This window comes from Nomascus leucogenys, chromosome 13 (assembly GCF_006542625.1).
Source record: "Nomascus leucogenys isolate Asia chromosome 13, Asia_NLE_v1, whole genome shotgun sequence".
Taxonomy (NCBI): domain Eukaryota; kingdom Metazoa; phylum Chordata; class Mammalia; order Primates; family Hylobatidae; genus Nomascus; species Nomascus leucogenys.
In genome coordinates, this window is record NC_044393.1 from 89,793,610 (window position 1) to 89,812,113 (window position 18,504).

The 18,504-nt window shown below is 36.7% G+C and overlaps 1 protein-coding gene across 3 annotated transcripts in view; it reads right to left on the reverse strand.

Annotated features, from left to right (window-relative positions):
- Positions 1–18,504, reverse strand: part of BRAF (B-Raf proto-oncogene, serine/threonine kinase) — a 203,398-nt gene that overhangs the window by 62,868 nt on the left and 122,026 nt on the right. For all 3 annotated transcript variants that reach the window (XM_030825892.1, XM_004090241.3, XM_030825893.1), the window contains exons 6-9: positions 14,637–14,785; positions 13,589–13,708; positions 7,512–7,671; positions 739–775 (exon numbers count right to left, since the gene is read on the reverse strand). In XM_030825892.1, coding sequence (XP_030681752.1) covers positions 739–775; positions 7,512–7,671; positions 13,589–13,708; positions 14,637–14,785 — 466 coding nt within the window. The remainder of the gene's footprint in view (positions 1–738; positions 776–7,511; positions 7,672–13,588; positions 13,709–14,636; positions 14,786–18,504) is intronic.

Genomic DNA, 18,504 nt, shown 5'->3' on the forward strand with positions numbered 1-18,504 from the left:
CAAATATATCACCTCTAATAAAACATCATATAGGGTAATGCTTACAAAAAGTATTTTCTTAAGCAATGTTGTCTTATGTGCTACAGTGAATATTAGATAAAAATTCAGTTAGAAATCTCAATTCGGTTTCTCATTTGTGTATTTACTGAACTAAGAAGAGGACAAATGGGCTTTGCCATTATGGGTCTGTTCTATAAAATGTACATTTAAAACACTTCCAGAAAGTTGAAGGGAAGTGGTTGATAATGTCTGACAAACCCCCTCTTCAGAATGATTTAGCAAAGTAAAGTTTTATCTGATTCTAAGGTCAATCTTTAAGTATCAGTGGAGCCCCACAAAGGAAATCTATCAACAAGAGCTTTCAAGATGGTTAGAAATTAATAAAGCGGGTATAATAATTAAGGATCTTTCCTTGGTAAGATATTTTAAAACTGTAGTCTACGGCCATACCATCCTGAACGTGTCCGATCTTGTCGGATCCTGGAAGAAATTTTAAAACTGTAGATAGTACATTTTAAGACTTCCTTTTATGTCCAGTCATCTTTTCTACTCATGTTATAAATTAGTTAACATTTTGTTAGAGGTAAATGACAAATACTACAGAAAAAAAAATTTGGGGTTACTCTACACATTTTTCTCTGTGTCTGTTTCTTGAAAGAGGCAAGTATAAAGGAAATAAGCAGCAAAGCAATTGCAGTTTCCTTGAGTTTTTTTAAAAAACCTGAAATCACTACTTACCTCCATCACCACGAAATCCTTGGTCTCTAATCAAGTCCTACAAATAAATAGTAATGTATATTTATTCCAAGCAAGCATATAATCAGAAAGTAGTGATAACACTGAATTTTCCACTAACATTAAAAGAATTATTTTATTAATTAAAACAATACATAACTATTACACAAAACAATTTGGAATTATCTATTGAACATAATACAATCTAAATTTTGAAGCACTTGCCAATGTAAACCTATAATGAAAGAATTATTAGTCCTAATCAAATGTTGATGTCCATTTCAGGCCATTCAAAACCAATGGCTTCCATTATCCTCAACAATCTAATGCAGGAGCAGAAAACCAAATACTGTGTTTTCTCACTTATAAGTGGGAGCTGAATGATAAGAACAAGTGGACATATGGGGGAAACAACACACATTGGGGCCTGTCGGAGGGTGGGTAGTAAAAGGAGGAAGAGCATCAGAAAGAATAACTAATGGATGCTGTGCTTCATACCGAGGTAATGGGATAATCTACGTGGCAAACCGCTGTGGCACACGTTGACCTACGTAACAAATCTGCACATCCTGCACACGTACCCCTGAACTTTGGAAATAAATAAATTTTTAAAAAATGGCTTCAACAATCCTTAAAAAAAATTATACTGGCGCATATTAAGAGCGATAAAAATGTTCATATCCTTTGATTCTGTAATTCCACTTCTGGGAACTTTTCTTAAGGAAATAATTCAGAAGAAAAAGTGATATGCACAAAGATGTTTAGTGCAACATTATCCATCATACTAAAAAGTTAGAAATAATTATTTCTCTATTAGAGGCATTTTGACATATTTTGGTTAAGAAAATTATGGTGTATCAATTTAATGAAGTATTATGCAGCTACCAAAATAATTATGAAGCTTGAATCATGAAACATGTTTACAGTATAATTAAAAAATATAAAATTAAAAGTACACTGGTTACAATCATAAAAATATAGATGGGTAAGGGCACACCAGAAGAGGAAAGAAACAAATGGCTCATAGAAAAGTTTTGTTAAAATTTGTCCTTTTTTTTTGAGACTCAGTTGCTCTGTCGCCCAGGCTGGAGTGCAGTAGCGTGATCTTGGCTCATTGCAACCTCTGCCTCTTGGGTTCAAGTGATCCTCCTGCCTCAGCCTCCTGAGTACCTGGGACTACAAGCATGCACCACCATGCCCCACTAATTTTTGTATTTTTAGTAGAGACAGGGTTTCACCATGTTGGCCAGGCTGGTCTTGAACTCCTGACCTCAGGTGATCCGTCCACCTCAGCCTCCCAAAGTGCTGGGATTATATGCATGAGCTGCCACGCCCGGCCACTAAAATTTGTCTTTATTATTAAAATATAGCTCTTTATGCACCGGGTGTGGTGGCTCAAGCCTGTAATACCAGCACTTTGGGAGGCAGAGGCGGGTGGATCACGAGGTTAGGAGTTCGAGACCAGCCTGGTCAACATGGTGAAACACCATCTCTACTAAAGATACAAAAATCAGCCAGGCATGGTAGCACATGACTGTAATCCTAGATACTCAGGAGGCTGAGGCAGGAGAATTGCTTGAACCTGTGAGGCGGAGGTTGCAGTGAGCTGAGATTGCACCACTGCACTCCAGCCTGGGTGACAGAGTGAGACTCCGTCACAGAAAAAAAAAACCAAAAAACTATATATATATTTAGCTCTTTATTAACAACAATGGTAGTGGGGACAGTCGCTACTGTTAATGCAATTTGGGCCTTGATAGGTAGAACTTGCATTAGTCTGTTTATTTAGTTTAACTTAAATATGAGGGATTGAATGGCCCCAAATATCTCTGAACCGTCTCTGCAAATAGACAACTTTTTGTTTAGAGGCTAAAACAAAGTAAATTCTTTAAAGATGTATTTCTATCATGTTTAATGTATCATATAAAGTCTTCAACATTTTCTACAGAATAATCAAATACATACCTGAAAACAAGGTGATAGGAGTTATATGGCTACCAACAAATATAAAAATCCCAGTGATGTCATTAACTTTCCATTCTTGAGAGCTTACAATCTCATTGGAAGTAAGATGCACACATTGGAAGTAAGATGGAAGTAAGTGAAAACCAAATAATTTAAGAATAATTGCATAAGAATATGATAAAAGAGATGCCAAAGTTTGTTGCTCAATTGATTGCCAACTAAGTGATCCAGGTGATAAGATTTTGAGATGAAGTCTTGCTCTTGTCACCCAGGCTGGAGTGCAATGGCACGATCTTAGCTCACTGCAACCTTCGCCTCCTGGGTTCAAGTGATTCTCCTGCCTCGGCCTCCCGAGTAGCTAGGATTACAGGCGCCTGCTACCATGCCCGGCTAATTTTTTATTTTTGGTAGAGATGGGGTTTCATCATGTTGGCCAGGCTGGTCTCGAACTTCTGATCTCAGGCGATCTGCCTGCCTCGGCCTCCCAAAGTGCTGGGATTACAGGCGTGAGCCACTGCACCCAGCCGATAAGATTTTTAGTGCTATGTATGATAACTATAGGACTTGGTCACTGGTAAAGCAGTCAAGGAATTACTCTGAGTTGGGGTTTCAGAGATAGAGAGGCATGTAGAAAAGCAAAGAGTCTTTTAGATGGAAGGAACTACAAGACAAAGGCCATATCCCTTTCTTTTCGGTTGCATCAGCTCTGAAACTCCCCACAACTACGGATTAACCAAATTTTGCTTTCTCCACTCTTAATAGTTACTGCTAGTAACAACATAAACTTAGATTCTTTAATTCCGAATGTGTTCTTAAAGCTCCTTGACAATCTTTACTCATTCTAGGTTACAAAGGTTCTTCTAGCATTTGAAAACTGGATATTTCAACTTTTTTCCCACTCTTTTGTAGTTCCTTCTCTTACTTACATCCCTTCCCTTCATCATAATAGAGAAAACAAAAGCCATCAAACAACTTTTCTGCTCTAATATCTATAACTATTTGCATATTAATATTAGCTCTAATTTCTGAATTCCTATTATGTACCAGGCATAATAAGCAATTCAAACCACTACAGAAGGTAAACACTACTAGCTCCAGGATTAAATAATTGCCCAACATCACACAGTCTGTAAAGAGTTACAGAGCTGGCTATGTCCATCTTTAATTCTTTACGGTCTCTGAGAGACATAATTTCCAAGCTCAAGGAATTTTACTACATCAATCATTCCCTCTCTTGTTATCTTCAATTTCTCTTCACTGGCTTCTTCCTCTCCAGTTACAAATATACTAATGTCTCTTACATTAAAAACAATTGTCCCTTGGCTGGGTGCAGTGGCTCACGCCTGTAATCTCAGCACTTTGGGAGGCCGAGGCAGGCGGATCCCTTGAGGTCAGGAGTTCAGGACCAGCTTGGCCAACATGCCGAAACCCTACTAAAAATACAAAAATTAGCTGGGCATGATGGCGGGAGCCTGTAATCACAGCTACTCGAGAGGCTGAGGCAGGAGAATTGCTTGAACCCGGGAGGTGGAGGCTGCAGTGAGCAGAGATCACACCACTGCACTCCAGCCTGGGTGACAGAGCAAGACTCTGTCTCAAAAGAAAACAACAACAACAACAACAACCGAAAAACAAACAAAAAAAAAATTGTCCCTCAACCCTGAATCAAGCTATCCTCTTTTGTCATTCCTTCATAGCCACGCTTCTCAAAATTAACACTTAATCCTACTTCCTCACCTGCTGCCTTCTCCTCTTACTGGCCCTCTAAAACAGCTCTCAATGAAGTAAAGATGACATTTCAATTGCCAAAATTGATAGTCATTTCAGTCTTTATCTCATTTGAATCTTAATGGCAACTGACACCAACTACTTCGGTATTCTTGAAACCCCTTTTCTTCCTTTGGCTTCTGCAACCTTTTTTCTTAGTTTTTCTTAGTTATCTGGGGCTAGACTTAGGAAAAGCCAGCCCATAAAGGAGACAGAGAGTCTCTGCCTGCACCTCCAATGTTAATGTTTATAAGGGTTACGTCTTCTCCCCTTTTCAATTTACATATGCTGTTTGAGTAATTTACATGCATTGCTTTAACTGACATAAATATGCTAATTACTCCTAAATCTGTATCTCTAGTCAAGGTCCTTATATCCAACTGCTACTGGATTTCTAAACCTGAAAGTCCCACAGGCATCTTAAAATCTATATATCCTCCCAAAAAGCTAAAATTTCTGCTTCTGCAAACCTTGTTTTCCTTTGATATTTAACAAACGGTGCTATTTACCAGAAACTCGGTCTGTAAGCTAAGTATCTATAAGCCAGAAACCTGGCATTATCCTCTACTTCTCATATTTTTCACTCCTCTCCTCTACTACAAAACAGTATAGTGGTTAAGTATAAGAGAGAAAGGCCAGGTTTGAACCCACTTCAGTAATTTATCAGCGGTGTAATCTGGGTATGTTTCTTAACCTCTGTAAATCTAATTTTCTTAACAGTAAAATAAAGATAATAATAGTACATAACCTATGAGTTTTTATGAGGATGAAATAAGAAAGTCTATGTAAAGCACTTTGCATAGTACCTGTAGATAATAAGTATTCATAAATAGTAGCCATCTTCAACATGATTCCTAAGACTCTTACCACTAATTCACTAATTCATAGGCTCCCTCCCCAAAACACACTCTTCCTCAGCACCAATGCTATTACTTGAGTTTAAATATCATTTCTTGTCTGAAATACTGTAAAAGCCACATTATTGACAGTCCTGCCTCTATGTGTTTCCCATTTCATCTATCCTCCACACTACCATCAAAGATTTTTCTAAAATATAGAGCTTATGACTTCCTCTCACACTCCAAATTCTTCAGATTCCCTAGCACTACTTTAGATTTCAGAGTAATACACAAAGCCTTTCACTGTAGATATTACCTACCTAGTTTCACCTTCCACCATTCCCCAAGCCTTCTCCTGGACCCTAAACTTCAATATCAACTATTAATTACATTCCATGTAAAGGCACTTCTATGCCTTTCATTTCCTTAACAAATGACTTTCCTAACCCCCTTATGTAGTGTACTCCTACTTATTCACCATAATCTGGCTTAAATGTTGTCCCTTCTCTGCTCAATATTCCTAGATCCAACCAGATGGAGTTTATTACCCCCTTCTCTAAACTACCATTATATATTTTGTAATTATATATTTAAATGTTTGATTCACCTATTAGAATGTGACTTCCCTGAGGGCAAAGGCCATGTGCTAATTCATAAATAATTCTCAATTGCCTAACACAATGCATAGCCCACAGTTATTAGTAAATCTTTTTAATGGAATCATAAGTGCTTGAGCATGAATAAAAATGCTAAAGAGTTTGCACTTTATCTTGTAATCAATGGTAAGTCACTAAAAGTTTTGGAACAAGAGAACAGATGATGCTAGAGGTGTAAAAAAATTCTGACAGTTGCAGAAAGAATGGAAATGGATAGAGAGAAATCAATGGCAGAAAATCTATTTAGGAGATTAATGTAGTATATAATTCAAGTGAAAAAATATGGGCCCAAATGGCGGCGGTAGTAAGTAAAAACCAGTTTGAGATGCACATGAAAAGGTGATACCTTGTGACTGGTTACAAGAGAGGATGAAAAGGCAAGATATAAAGATGACACTCTAAATGAAGCCCAACAGACCAAGGAACAGTGTTAACAATCAGAGAAAAAGGGAATAGTCTAAAAGGATGATAGCTTTCAAAGTAAAGATGAAGGTTGCAATTTTGGACAGACTGAGAACAACTCTAACCTGGACATATGGTTCAATTTCTTATAACACATTCTCCTTTTCCCCTTTCTTCCTTTGCTTTTAGGTCTTGCTAGATAGAGGTGAACCTTACTAGTTAAGGAAAACTAGTACTAGAAAAAAGTCACTTAAAATGAATCCAATAAAAATAGAGAAAATTTCTTAGTAAAAAGTGGGAAGAAAGTCTGATTTGCAAATTTATCTAAAACAACAAAATTAAAATTTATAATACAATTTTTCTTTTATATTAATATTTAATAAAATTTATAGTTCCAACTATATGCTAATTTTAAAATAAACACAGAAAGAATCAAGTTTTTGTTGGTCATAATGCCAAGCTTATGATAGCACAAATTGAAATTCTTTTCTTTTGAGACAGGGTCTCACTCTGTTGCTCAGGCTGGAGTGCAGTGGTGCAATCATAGCTCACTGCAGACTTGACCTCCTGGGCTCAAGCAATCCTCCAACCTCACCCTCCAGAGTAGCTGGGACTACAGGCATGCCTCACCATGCATGGCTAATTTGTTTTATTTTTGGTAGAGATGGGGTTTCACTATGTTGCCCAGGCTGGTCTCTAACTTCTGGGTCAAGCATGCCACCCCTCTTGGCCTCCCAGTGTTGGGATTACAGGCATGAGCCACTATGCCTGGCCTGAAATTCTTAATTTCATATCCACCTCTTATAGCACAATCACAATCATTTTTACAAAAGAACTTAATTCTGCCAAGGGCTTCTATCAGTCCTTTGATATTTAAACTATTTTCATTTGAAGATGACTTTTACAGAGATAGTATCATAAGGGAAAAAAATCAGAGTGACTGTATAACTTGGTGTCAGTGAAGTATTTAATGCCATCAGAGAGAAACCAGAAGCTTTTCTGATTTGTGATTCACAAGAAGCTTATCACTTAAAACAACTGTGATAAATGAAAGATGGCACTTATTTCTGATCTAAGTTATAATTACAGCAGAAAAATAAAGATACATACTTGATTTTTTTTAGTTCTAGCAATGCTGGATACTTACATCAATATTGACAGGTTCTATTGTGTTTATATGCACATTGGGAGCTGATGAGGACCGGTCTCGTTGCCCAAATTGATTTCGATGATCTTCATCTGCTGGTCGGAAGGGCTGTGGAATTGGAATGGATTTTGAAGGAGACGGACTGGTGAGAATTTGGGGCCTGGAAAAATGAAGTCATTGGAAGATAAGATTCAGAGTAACTATATAAAGGTAATAATATTTAAAAAGGAAGATAGAAGGATTTTCTTGTTTTTATATTCTCAAACTCATTAAAGCATTAAAAACCTAGCAGTAATGACTTTTAAAAGTATTAATTTAAAAATCAAACACTGCCAAAGATGCTTTGCTCAAGTAGGCCCTCCAGGAACTATCAATGATAAGAACACTGATTCTTATCTAGGAAACACTAGGGAAATTTACATATGGCTAGAAATTACCTGTGGCCATCAGCTGAAGAAGTTCAACCTTTAAAGTTATATAAAAATGCTCTGAGAATGACTGAATATAATTTGCCATTTTTTTCTAACACTGTCTTGACATCTGAATTTACTAAAATGAAAATTTTACATATTAAGAAATTATAAACATTTTGAGAATACACATGCATATTTCAGGACCTGAATGATGTACTTGTTCCTTTACAGGAGTTGAATGAAAATCCAGAACAATATTGAAAAATCCTTTCCAAATTCAGAAGATGATCCTCAGAGTGCCAATATCGCTCATATTCTGGATTTTTTATCATGCCCATTATTGATAACAGAGACACAAGAGAATCATATATTAACCACTGAAGCAAATATCTTTGAAAACTGCTATTTGGAAAACCATCAAAATGTTACATTTGTATGCTATTCGGAAAATCACCAAAATCTGTTACATACCTATTTCGGTATGGTAGCTAAATAACACAGTCTATGATATCTCACCCTAAAATGAACCTGGCACTCACAGAGAACACTAAAGTTTTGAGACTAGATTGCAAACACTTGGAAGGATCTAGCCCCTCAGAAAGGGTATCCTAGGAGTGGGGAAATGAGTGTCACTTGATAGATGAGGTAAGCTGTCTCACTTAACTCCATCAGGACCAATGAATGGCTAAGTGCCAATAAGCTTTCTTCACATATTGGTTATCATTCCACCCTATTTTATGCAAACTAATTATTATTATATATAGCATTAGTTAGTGGTTACTAAGACACAGCTAGAAGGACAATGTTGAGGGGATAAAAAGACACTTTTGTGAGACGTGAGGAACGGGAAAAAAAATTTAGTAGGAAAGGAATGGATAAAGGTTTGAAGAGCAAAGGAAGCCTAACAGTGAAAGTCAGCCTCTGAATAAAATGTGTCAGAATCTGAACCACACCAGTTCACAGTTTTACTTCTTTGAAGCATATTATTAAAGATAGGGAAAGAAGTTTTGACTTCATGTGTTTATATTAACGAAATGAATCCACTTAGAATTGATATGCAAATAATAAAACACTATGTACTAAAAAAAAATTGGTATCAGCTCACTGACAATTATAGGTAAGAAACAAGCCTTTAGGAAAATTAGCATGTTCCACCTAGGTCCTTTTTATTTTTTCTGATTATTGAGAAATTTTTGGTTTGTGACAGAGCTGTCTTTATTTTTGCTTTAGGTAGCCAAATATATGTCTATAGCTAGAAAATTTTAGGAGCAGGAAAAAGAATGCAAAAATGACATTAGTCAATACAGTTTTAGAAAGGGCACTGACTGTCAGACAACTATTTACAGGCTGATTTAAAGCCTCAAGGCAGGCCAGGTGCAGTGGCTCATGCCTGTAATCCCAGCACTTTTGGAGGCCAAAGCAGGTGATCACCTGAGGTCAGGAGTTCAAGACCAGCCTGGCCAACATGGTAAAACCCCGTCTCTACTAAAAATACAAAAATTAGCTGGGTGTAGTACTAAGGGCCTGTAATCCCAGCTACTCAGAAGGCTGAGGCACAAGAATCACTTGAACCAGAGAGGCAGAGACTGCAGTGAGCCAACATCACGTCTCTGCACTCGCCTGGGTGACAAAGTGAGACTCCATCTTAAAAAAAAAAAAAAAAAGGCTTAAATTTGGAAAAAGTATGAATTAACTAGAATTGCATAAGATAGTCTACTGTAATAATTGATCTGGGATAGGCAGAGACAGCAGTAAGTCACTTCTGAAACTCACCAAGTTAGGAATATGACAGAAACATGTAGTAGGTAACAAATCAGAGATAAGTATGCAAAAGACATTGGTCCAGAAGAAAAACAAAAACCAGATTTAATCTAAGAGACTTCACTATCATATCTAAAGAATGCACATATTAGAAAATGATGATATCTGCATATTATACAAAATCAGAGAAACTCAATTTAGTAGTTGGTATCTAATAGTTGTGCCTTGGTCCACCAAGTCAACTTCTCTAGCTTTCAGGGCAAGTACAAGGGAACACTCGAAGTGATCATAATCTGATGTCACTGAATTATCTCAGCCATGTCCTAATTCTATGCTTAACGAAAACAGTCTTCTGATTATAATTTGATTTCCCATAAATCTCTTACAAAAGAAGAGTGAGTGCTGGTGCACACAACACAAGAAGTCTAATATACATAACAGGTATATTTTTCACTGAAAAATATTACCTGGTATCCTGATTAAATTTTTTTTCTGATTTCAGTGAATACAAACCAGTATAACTCCTAATCTCATCATTTCTGGGAATTGATAAAATTACATTACCATACTGGGAAATCTTTCCACTAACCAAGGTAACTTATACCCTATGAATTATCTTGGCAGTCAGCAAACTGGCTTTCTCCCAATGACACCTGTACCTATCTTGCAGTAAACCTCTTTAAAGCAGTACCAAATTAAAGACAAAAGGAATTTTAATTCTAATACCCTTCAGCACATTACCAGTTAGTTTAGATCTCATTCTTAATCTAGAATATTTAAAAGTTTTGAAAACTTTGGTTTGGTGATACATACATTTTAAATGTTGACCTCTCATAAATTTATAAATTCTATAGCATTTTTAAAAAGTAGAAAAGGAGGTATCTCTCACTTTGTATTCAAAACTGGGCAATATATTGCTTCTCCAGTATTCTTGATTACATCCATTATTACATTTGTTTCATGACCATTATTATTGTTATCAGGACTAGTAACAAACTGCAAAAGAGTTTTGATACTGAAAAAGATTGGCTTCTATCTTTACAGAGACAACCATATGGAGTTATGTCATAAAAACATCAGGAAAATGACTTACAGAGAAGTTGAACATCTTATCATTTGTTCAAGATCAGAATCTATTTCAGTTCAGTTACCAACAAAATATTCATGACACAGGCAAATGGTTTCTTAATTTTAAGATAGCATTCCTTCACTGGAAGGCAAACGTCCTGGATCATTACCATTATAAACCTTCAGAGAAGCCAAGCTAATTTCATTAGGGTGTTTTGTAACTGCTCACAGAACTGGGACCTGACATTAGAAAGGCATCATGGTCTATAGAATCTGTCAGGAGAAAATATTATAACCAAAAGATTAATTAAAAACCAACCAAATAATAAGAACATTTTGATTTGACCATCTAAAAAACACAGCTGCACACAAGTAGTGATAGAGCCAACGAGAATAAAATGACTCCACTAGAACAGATAACTGCTACAACCTGACAAGAGAACACAACGGCTGCATTTTCCAGTGTTCCAAATAGGTAAGTATACTCACTGCTCCATACAAAATTCTTTTGCAAAATTTTCTAACCTATGAGATCACCAGAAAGGTTGGCTTTGTAAAAATTACAAAGTTGTACTGAAAATGTCAACTGATTTTGAAAAGATTTCTCTAGGTAGAAATCTAAAGAAATAGCATTACATTGTGAAGAGTGGGAGGAAGTAGGGTTAAAACTGACAATAAATATTTCTAATCTTAACATCTCAGGAATATTCTAGAACAGAATGCTGTATGGGGACTTTTTTTTCTTTTTTCTTTTTTTTTTTTGAGACGGAGTCTCGCTCTGTCACCCAGGCTGGAGTGCAGTGGCGTGATCTCGGCCCGCTGCAAGCTCCACCTCCTGGGTTCACGCCATCCTCCTGACTCAGCCTCCTGAGTAGCTGGGACTATAGGCACCCGCCACCACACCCAGTTAATTTTGTTTTTGTATTTTTAGTAGAGATGGGGTTTCACCGTGTTAGCCAGGATGGTCTTGATCTCCTGACCTCGTGATCTGTCTGCCTCGGCCTCCCAAAGTGCTGGGATTACAGGAGTGAGTCACCGTGCACGGCCTTTTTTTTTTTTTTTAAAAGCATGTGCTTCCAGACACAGCCTAAATAACGCTGCCCCAAATTCAATGTGAAAGAGTACACAGACCTGTGTCAAAAATGTTCCAAAGCTAGTTAGGTGCAGTGTCTCACGCCTGTAATTCTAGCACTTTGGGAGGCTGAGGCAGGAAGATCACCTGAGGCCAGGAGTTCGAGAAATGTTCCAAAGTAAACTGATACCCATTTAAGTCATCTTTATTCTGTCTTCCTTTTTATTTCCTACTATGAAGCTTAAATATACGACACCCTTTGCATTATTTTTATTTTTTTGAGACAGAATCTCACCTGTCACCCAGGCTGGAGTGCAATGGTGTGATCTTGGCTCACTGCAACCTCCACCTCCCAGGTTCAAGTGATCCTCCGCCTCAGCCTCCTGAGTAGCTGGGATTACAGGTGTGCACCATCATGCCCAGCTGATTTTTTTTGTATCTTTAGTAGAGACAGGGTTTCACCATGTTGGCCAGGTTGGTCTCGAACTCCTGACCTCATGATCTGCCTGTCTCAGCCTCCCAAAGTGCTGGGATTACATGCGTGAACCATCGTGCCTGGCTGCCCTTGCATTATTTTTAAAGTCACTTCTCGGCTTTACCCTCCACAACTGATTAATAATACTGTTCATTTTTTTCTTTTACGCTTTATGAATATCTATCCCTTTTCCATACATCTAGCACTTGAACTCGTCTTCATTGCCTCTCAGTTTTCACTACCAACAACATCCTAGGTTGGCCTTCTTCACTCTAAATTTTCTGTCAATCCATCTGTATTTCACTGCTAATTGATTTTTTCTTTAAAGCCATTTTCATCAAGTTAGTAATCTGCTTAAAGACCTTTAAGTCTAAATTCTGGCCTCAATTCCAAGACTCTCTATAACCTGGTTTTACACATGGTACTTCTTAAGTTAGATAAACCTTTCTTCACTAGCTCCTAAACCTAACATCTTCAGTCCTTTTATATCTGTTTATTCCCTTTATATCTGTTGTTTCTCCATTCCCCTCTCACCATGCTTCTATTCCCTAGGCCCGTTCAGATTGTAATAATTCTTTAAAGTCTAGTTGAAATCCCACCTTCTTCATTAAGTTTTCCTGAGCATTCTTTTTCTCACTATTCTTCCTTCTGTAAACATGAATACATTTATATCCTCATCACATAGTTTAATATACTCCATCATAAATTATAGATTATATACTATTTTTACATTGTTTGCCATTGTCTCATGTATCAATGCTTCTTCATAAGTGGAAGTCATATACTTCTATACCTAATAAAAGATGAACTCAAGGTGTAGACTCAAAATGATCTGTTGCGTGATTTTTTCAGGACTGGTTCTGAAATAGTCTATGTCAGCTTTAATCCTACTTATTTGTACCAAATGCATGTAAATATCTGACTGGTGTGATAAAATAAGTTATTTGGGGAAAAAATCCTTAATTTAAGCATTTAAATGTTGGAAATGTTTCTAATTAACCAGGAGATCCAAAAGAAAGCAGTTCAAGAAGCATGTCACTGAAGAGCAGAAGTCAAATCATACCTGATATTGATTTTTTTCAGGACTGATTCTGAAATAGTCTATGTCAGCTTTAATCCCATTTATTTGTACCAAATGCATGTAAATATCTGAGTGGCACGATAAGTTATTTGGGGAAAAAGTCCTTAATTTAACAATTTAAACATTGGAAAGGTTTCTAATTAACCAGGAGATCCAAAAGAAAGCGGTTCAAGTACATGTCGCCAAAGAGCAGAAGTCAAATCATACCCAACAGAGTCTGAGGCGGGTGCAGAAGGGGATGATCCAGATGTTAGGGCAGTCTCTGCTAAGGAGGCCTCTTCCTGTGGTATTGGGTGGTGTTCAAAAAACTTGGAGACAAACAGCAAACTGTGAGGCAAAACAAAACAAACCTAACTTGTGCAAAACCCAGAAGCTTCATATACTAAAATACATAGTTAACCAAAAAAACCGAGGTCAAATTCCATTCTCAGAAACAACTGTTAAAATTCAATTAGTTGTATTTTTGTCTAAAGGCTTATTTTAAAAAAATTGTATTGCACTTTCAAAGGCATGCTTATAACTTAAAACTAATCATTCTATTCAGCAAATTTCTATATACTACAAGATGAAAATCATGCTTTATGGTTAAAGAATGAGAAGAAAAAGTATCTACTGTAAATTAGATGACATTATAATTTACTTAAAGTACAGGGTTAAGTTTTATTTGCTCAGGTGATCAAGAAAAGTAAGACTTTAACAGCAGCAGCAACAATGACACAAAAAGAGATAACAGACTCAGTCTAATCTATTAGAAAAACTGGCATACAGCAAAGAGAAATTTTAGAAAGAGATATATACTGGATACAAAAATTTTACATCTTACTCAAATAAATTGGGGTAAGGGAGCTGAATGGGGATGAATGAGAGAGACGAAGAATATAAACATAATTTACAAAATAGCTAACAGAATCAGACCACCTGATCTGTGGTACAAAATCATAATGTTTAATTTAATTGAAACAACTCTCCCGCTCCTCCTAGAAACTATCCAAAAATGGTTTCTATGGGTTAGGGGTCTTGATTAGTTAAACGATAATATAAAATATAAATTAACTGTATAGCTGAACCAGAATTACAATTTGGGAGAGAAATACTGTCCATTCTACATATTATTCTCTAACTACACTTAAAAAAATTCTCTATAACAACTGTATGGAAGAAAAACCCTCACAGACTTTTAGACATCGTAGCTTCACATTAAGAAAATTTAAGTGTAAAATGGTAGGTAGAAAAGACATATCTTTGGATTACTTACTCAAGTTGGTCATAATTAACACACATCAGTGGAACCTCTGTACTACAACGCTGGTGAAATTTATAACCACATGTTTGACAGCGGAAACCCTGGAAAAGCAGCTTTCGACAAAAGTCACAAAATGCTAAGGTGAAAAACGTTTTTCGTACCTGCAAAGTAAAAAATCATAGACTTCAAAAACTCACAACAAAACTTTCTAGAAACTGACGTATCTACTCTCTTGTTTAAAATAACAAAACTGTAATATATTTATATCGTGAAACTCACATACTAAAGTACTATAATAAAATGAAAACCGGGGGTCCAAGATAATAGAGGGATTACACATATTTATTTCCTACCCCACTATCTAACGTAAAAACTCAGAAGTTAAAAAATGAGAAATGAGTAAAAGGCTGGCAACTGATTTCGAGCAACATAAAAGTAAAAGTAGACATGAAAAGGAGGAGGAAACAGGTGAAAAGAAGAAGCGTATACTTTAATTATCATACAAAGAAGGGAGGTTAAGAAATGCTGACTGGTGTTGACGGAACAAAAAAGGCATATATTAAAGTTACAAAGGCACCCAATAGAAGAACCAAAAAACTACTACTAATAAAAAATATTGGGGGAGAGGAGAACTATAAATGAGCTAATTCCTTATAGAATCTAAAGTTAATAAAACAAGAAATTGTGGCTAAAAGATAATTATAGTCATGTGTCACATAACGACACTTCAGTTAATCATGGACTTCATACCACAGTGGTCCCACAAGATTATAATGGAGTTGAATAATTCCTATTGCCTAGTGACACCTTGAAGATCCTGACCTTGTGTAGACCTAGGCTAATGTGTATGTTTGTGTCTCATTTTTTTTTTTTGAGACAGAGTCAGGCTCTGTCGCCCAGGCTGGAGTGCCGTGGCACGATCTCGGCTCACTGCAACCTCCACCTACTAGGTTCAAGTGATTCTCCTGCTTCAGCCTCCTGAGCAGCTGGGACCACAGGCACATGCCACCACGCCTGGCTAATTTTCCTATTTTTTCAGTAGAGAAAAGGTTTCACCATGTTGGCCAGGCTGGTCTTGAACTCCTGACCTCAGGTGATGCGTCTGCCTAGGCCTCCCAAAGCGCTGGGATTACAAACATGAGCCACCGTGTGCAGCTTGTGTCTTCATTTTTAACAGAAAAGTTTAAAAAGTAAAAAAGAAAAATTAAAAATTTTTAAAATAAAAGTTTACAGAATAAGCACATAAAGAAAATATTTTTGTATAGCTATATAATGTTTTTAAACTCTTTTGAAACTGTTATTTCAAGAGTCAAAAGTTAAAAAAAACCTTAGTTTGCTGTAAATTTTTTACTTTATAAACTTATTAAGAAGAAAAATTTTACAACTGTAGTGTAGCCTAAGTGTACAATATTTATCATAAAGTCTACAGTAAGAGACAGTAATGTCCTATGCCTTCACATTCATTCACCACTCACTCACCAGAGCAATTTCCAGTCTTAAAAGCTCTGTTCATGTTAGGTATCCTACACAGGTATACCATTTTTGATCTTTTATACTATATTTTTACTGTACCTTTTCTATGTTTAGATACACAAACTTGCCATTGTGTTAAGGTTACCTGCAGCATTCAGTACAGTAACATTCTGTACAGGTTATTAGCTTAGAAGCAATAGGCTCTACCATATAGCCTACTTGTATAGTTAGGCTATACTATGTAGGCTTGTGTTAAGTACGTAACAAAATCACCATTGATGCATTTCTCAGAACATATCCCAGTCATCAGGCAATGTGTAACAGTATTTAGTAAGATGAAAATAATCACCAAAAGAGCTTAAAACAGAAACCATTAAAAATTAAGTGATTTCCTCTAGAGTGGAATTGGGGGTGGGAGGCAGAGAGACTATAATCTACATAATAGCTAAAACAAAAACAAAAACAAAATAGCTGACAGAATCAGAACCCCGATCTATGGTCCAAAAACATAATGGTTAACTTTGGATAAAAATGTAAAAACAATTATTTATAAAACTAGTAAGTAATCATATGAAAATCGAAACAGCTCTTCCTAAACTTACTAAAAAAAATAAGGAACAGAAAAATCACCTAAAAGACAATAAGATCTATTTTTTCTAACAAATGATCAATTTCTTAGAGGATTAGAATGTTTGGGCCACATAAACTTATTTGTGAACATTTCTCTAGGTGAAACTTAGAAGGCAACATGTAAGAATTCCATGTCAAAGGCAAATGATGTAGAACATGAGTCACATAACAGAACTGCACTAGGAAGAATCTATCCTACTAAAGCCAGAAATTGCTTAAAATATATTTATTTAGTGTATATAATAATAAGAAAATATAAGAATAAATATCAAAATGTGAGTGGCTATTTCAGAGTGGTGAGAGCATGGGTGACTTCTATTTCATTATTTGTTCTTTGCTCTGTATTCCTGAGATGGAGTCTCGCTCTGTCGCCCAGGTTGGAGTACAGTGGCAGAATCTCGGCCCACTGCAACCTCTGCCTCCTGGTTTCAAGTGATTCTCCTGCCTCAGCCTCCCGAGTAGCTAGGGACTACAGGCATGCACCAGCATGCCTGGCTAACTTTTGTATTTTTTGGTGGAGATGGAGTTTCATCATGTTGGCCAGGCTGGTCTCGAACTCCTGACCTCAAGTGATCTGCCTGCCTCGTCCTCCCAGAGTGTTACAGACATAAGCCACCACATTCGGCCTCTATATTCTTAATTCATTTCAGTTTTTCAGAGATTTTTTTTTGAGACAGAGTCTCGCTGTCACCCAGGCTGGAGTGCAGTGGCAAGATCTCGGCTCACTACAACCTCCACCTCCTGGATTCAAGCGATTCTCCTGCCTCAGCCTCCCGAGCAGCTAAGACTATAGGCGCACACCATCACACCCGGCTAATTTTTGTATTTTTAGTGGAGACAGGTTTTTTTCTGGGGGGGGGGGGGGGTGGTTAATACTTTTAATTACATGATTGTAATTATACAATTTCCACCATTCGATATTTTGTATAAAACCAGTTACAACTCACAAGATTTTCAAATGAGACAGGATTTTACCAGGCTGGCCAGGCTGGTCTTGAACTCCTGACCTCGTGAGCTGCCCACCTTAGCCTCCCAAAGTGCTGGGATTACAGGCGTGAGCCACTGTGCCCAGTTTTTCAGAGTTTTAATCACAAATAACATTTTAATCACAAATAATGATATTTTACATTATGACTCCATATGTATCTGTATTCATACAACACTACTTACCCTGACTATATACAACATGAATTAGAACTTCCTAATCTATTCTGCTACATGTAAATTTCTTTTATGATACATTAAATAGATTTCAACATCAAAAGTCTACTTTTCTTTTTATTTTTTTTTTTGATAGAGTCTTGCTCTGTTGCCCAGGCTGGAGTATGGTGGCACAATCATGACTCACTGCAAAGTCTGCCTCCCAGGCTCAAGTTATCCTCCTACCTCAAGGTGAATAGCCAAGGCTATTGGTGCACACCACCATGCCCACCTACTTTTTGTATTTTTTTTGTAGAGATGAGGTTTTGCCATGTTACCTAGGCTGGTCTTGAACTCTTGGGCTCAAGCGATCTGCCTGCCTCGGCCTCTCAAGGGATTAGAGGCATGAGCCACTGTGCCCAGCCAAAACTCCATTTTCAATACACATTTATTTACACATTCTGTTCCATTAAGAATAGAAAGTTATTGAAAATATTTCAAGAAAATTACATCCTGATATATAATACAGTCTGGCTTTTTGAGGACATTTAGTTTTAAAAGTAGCTCTTATTTTCTTCACCTTTTCTCCTATATATCACTTTCTAGGGGCTATAAAACAGGTAAATGCCTATTTCTA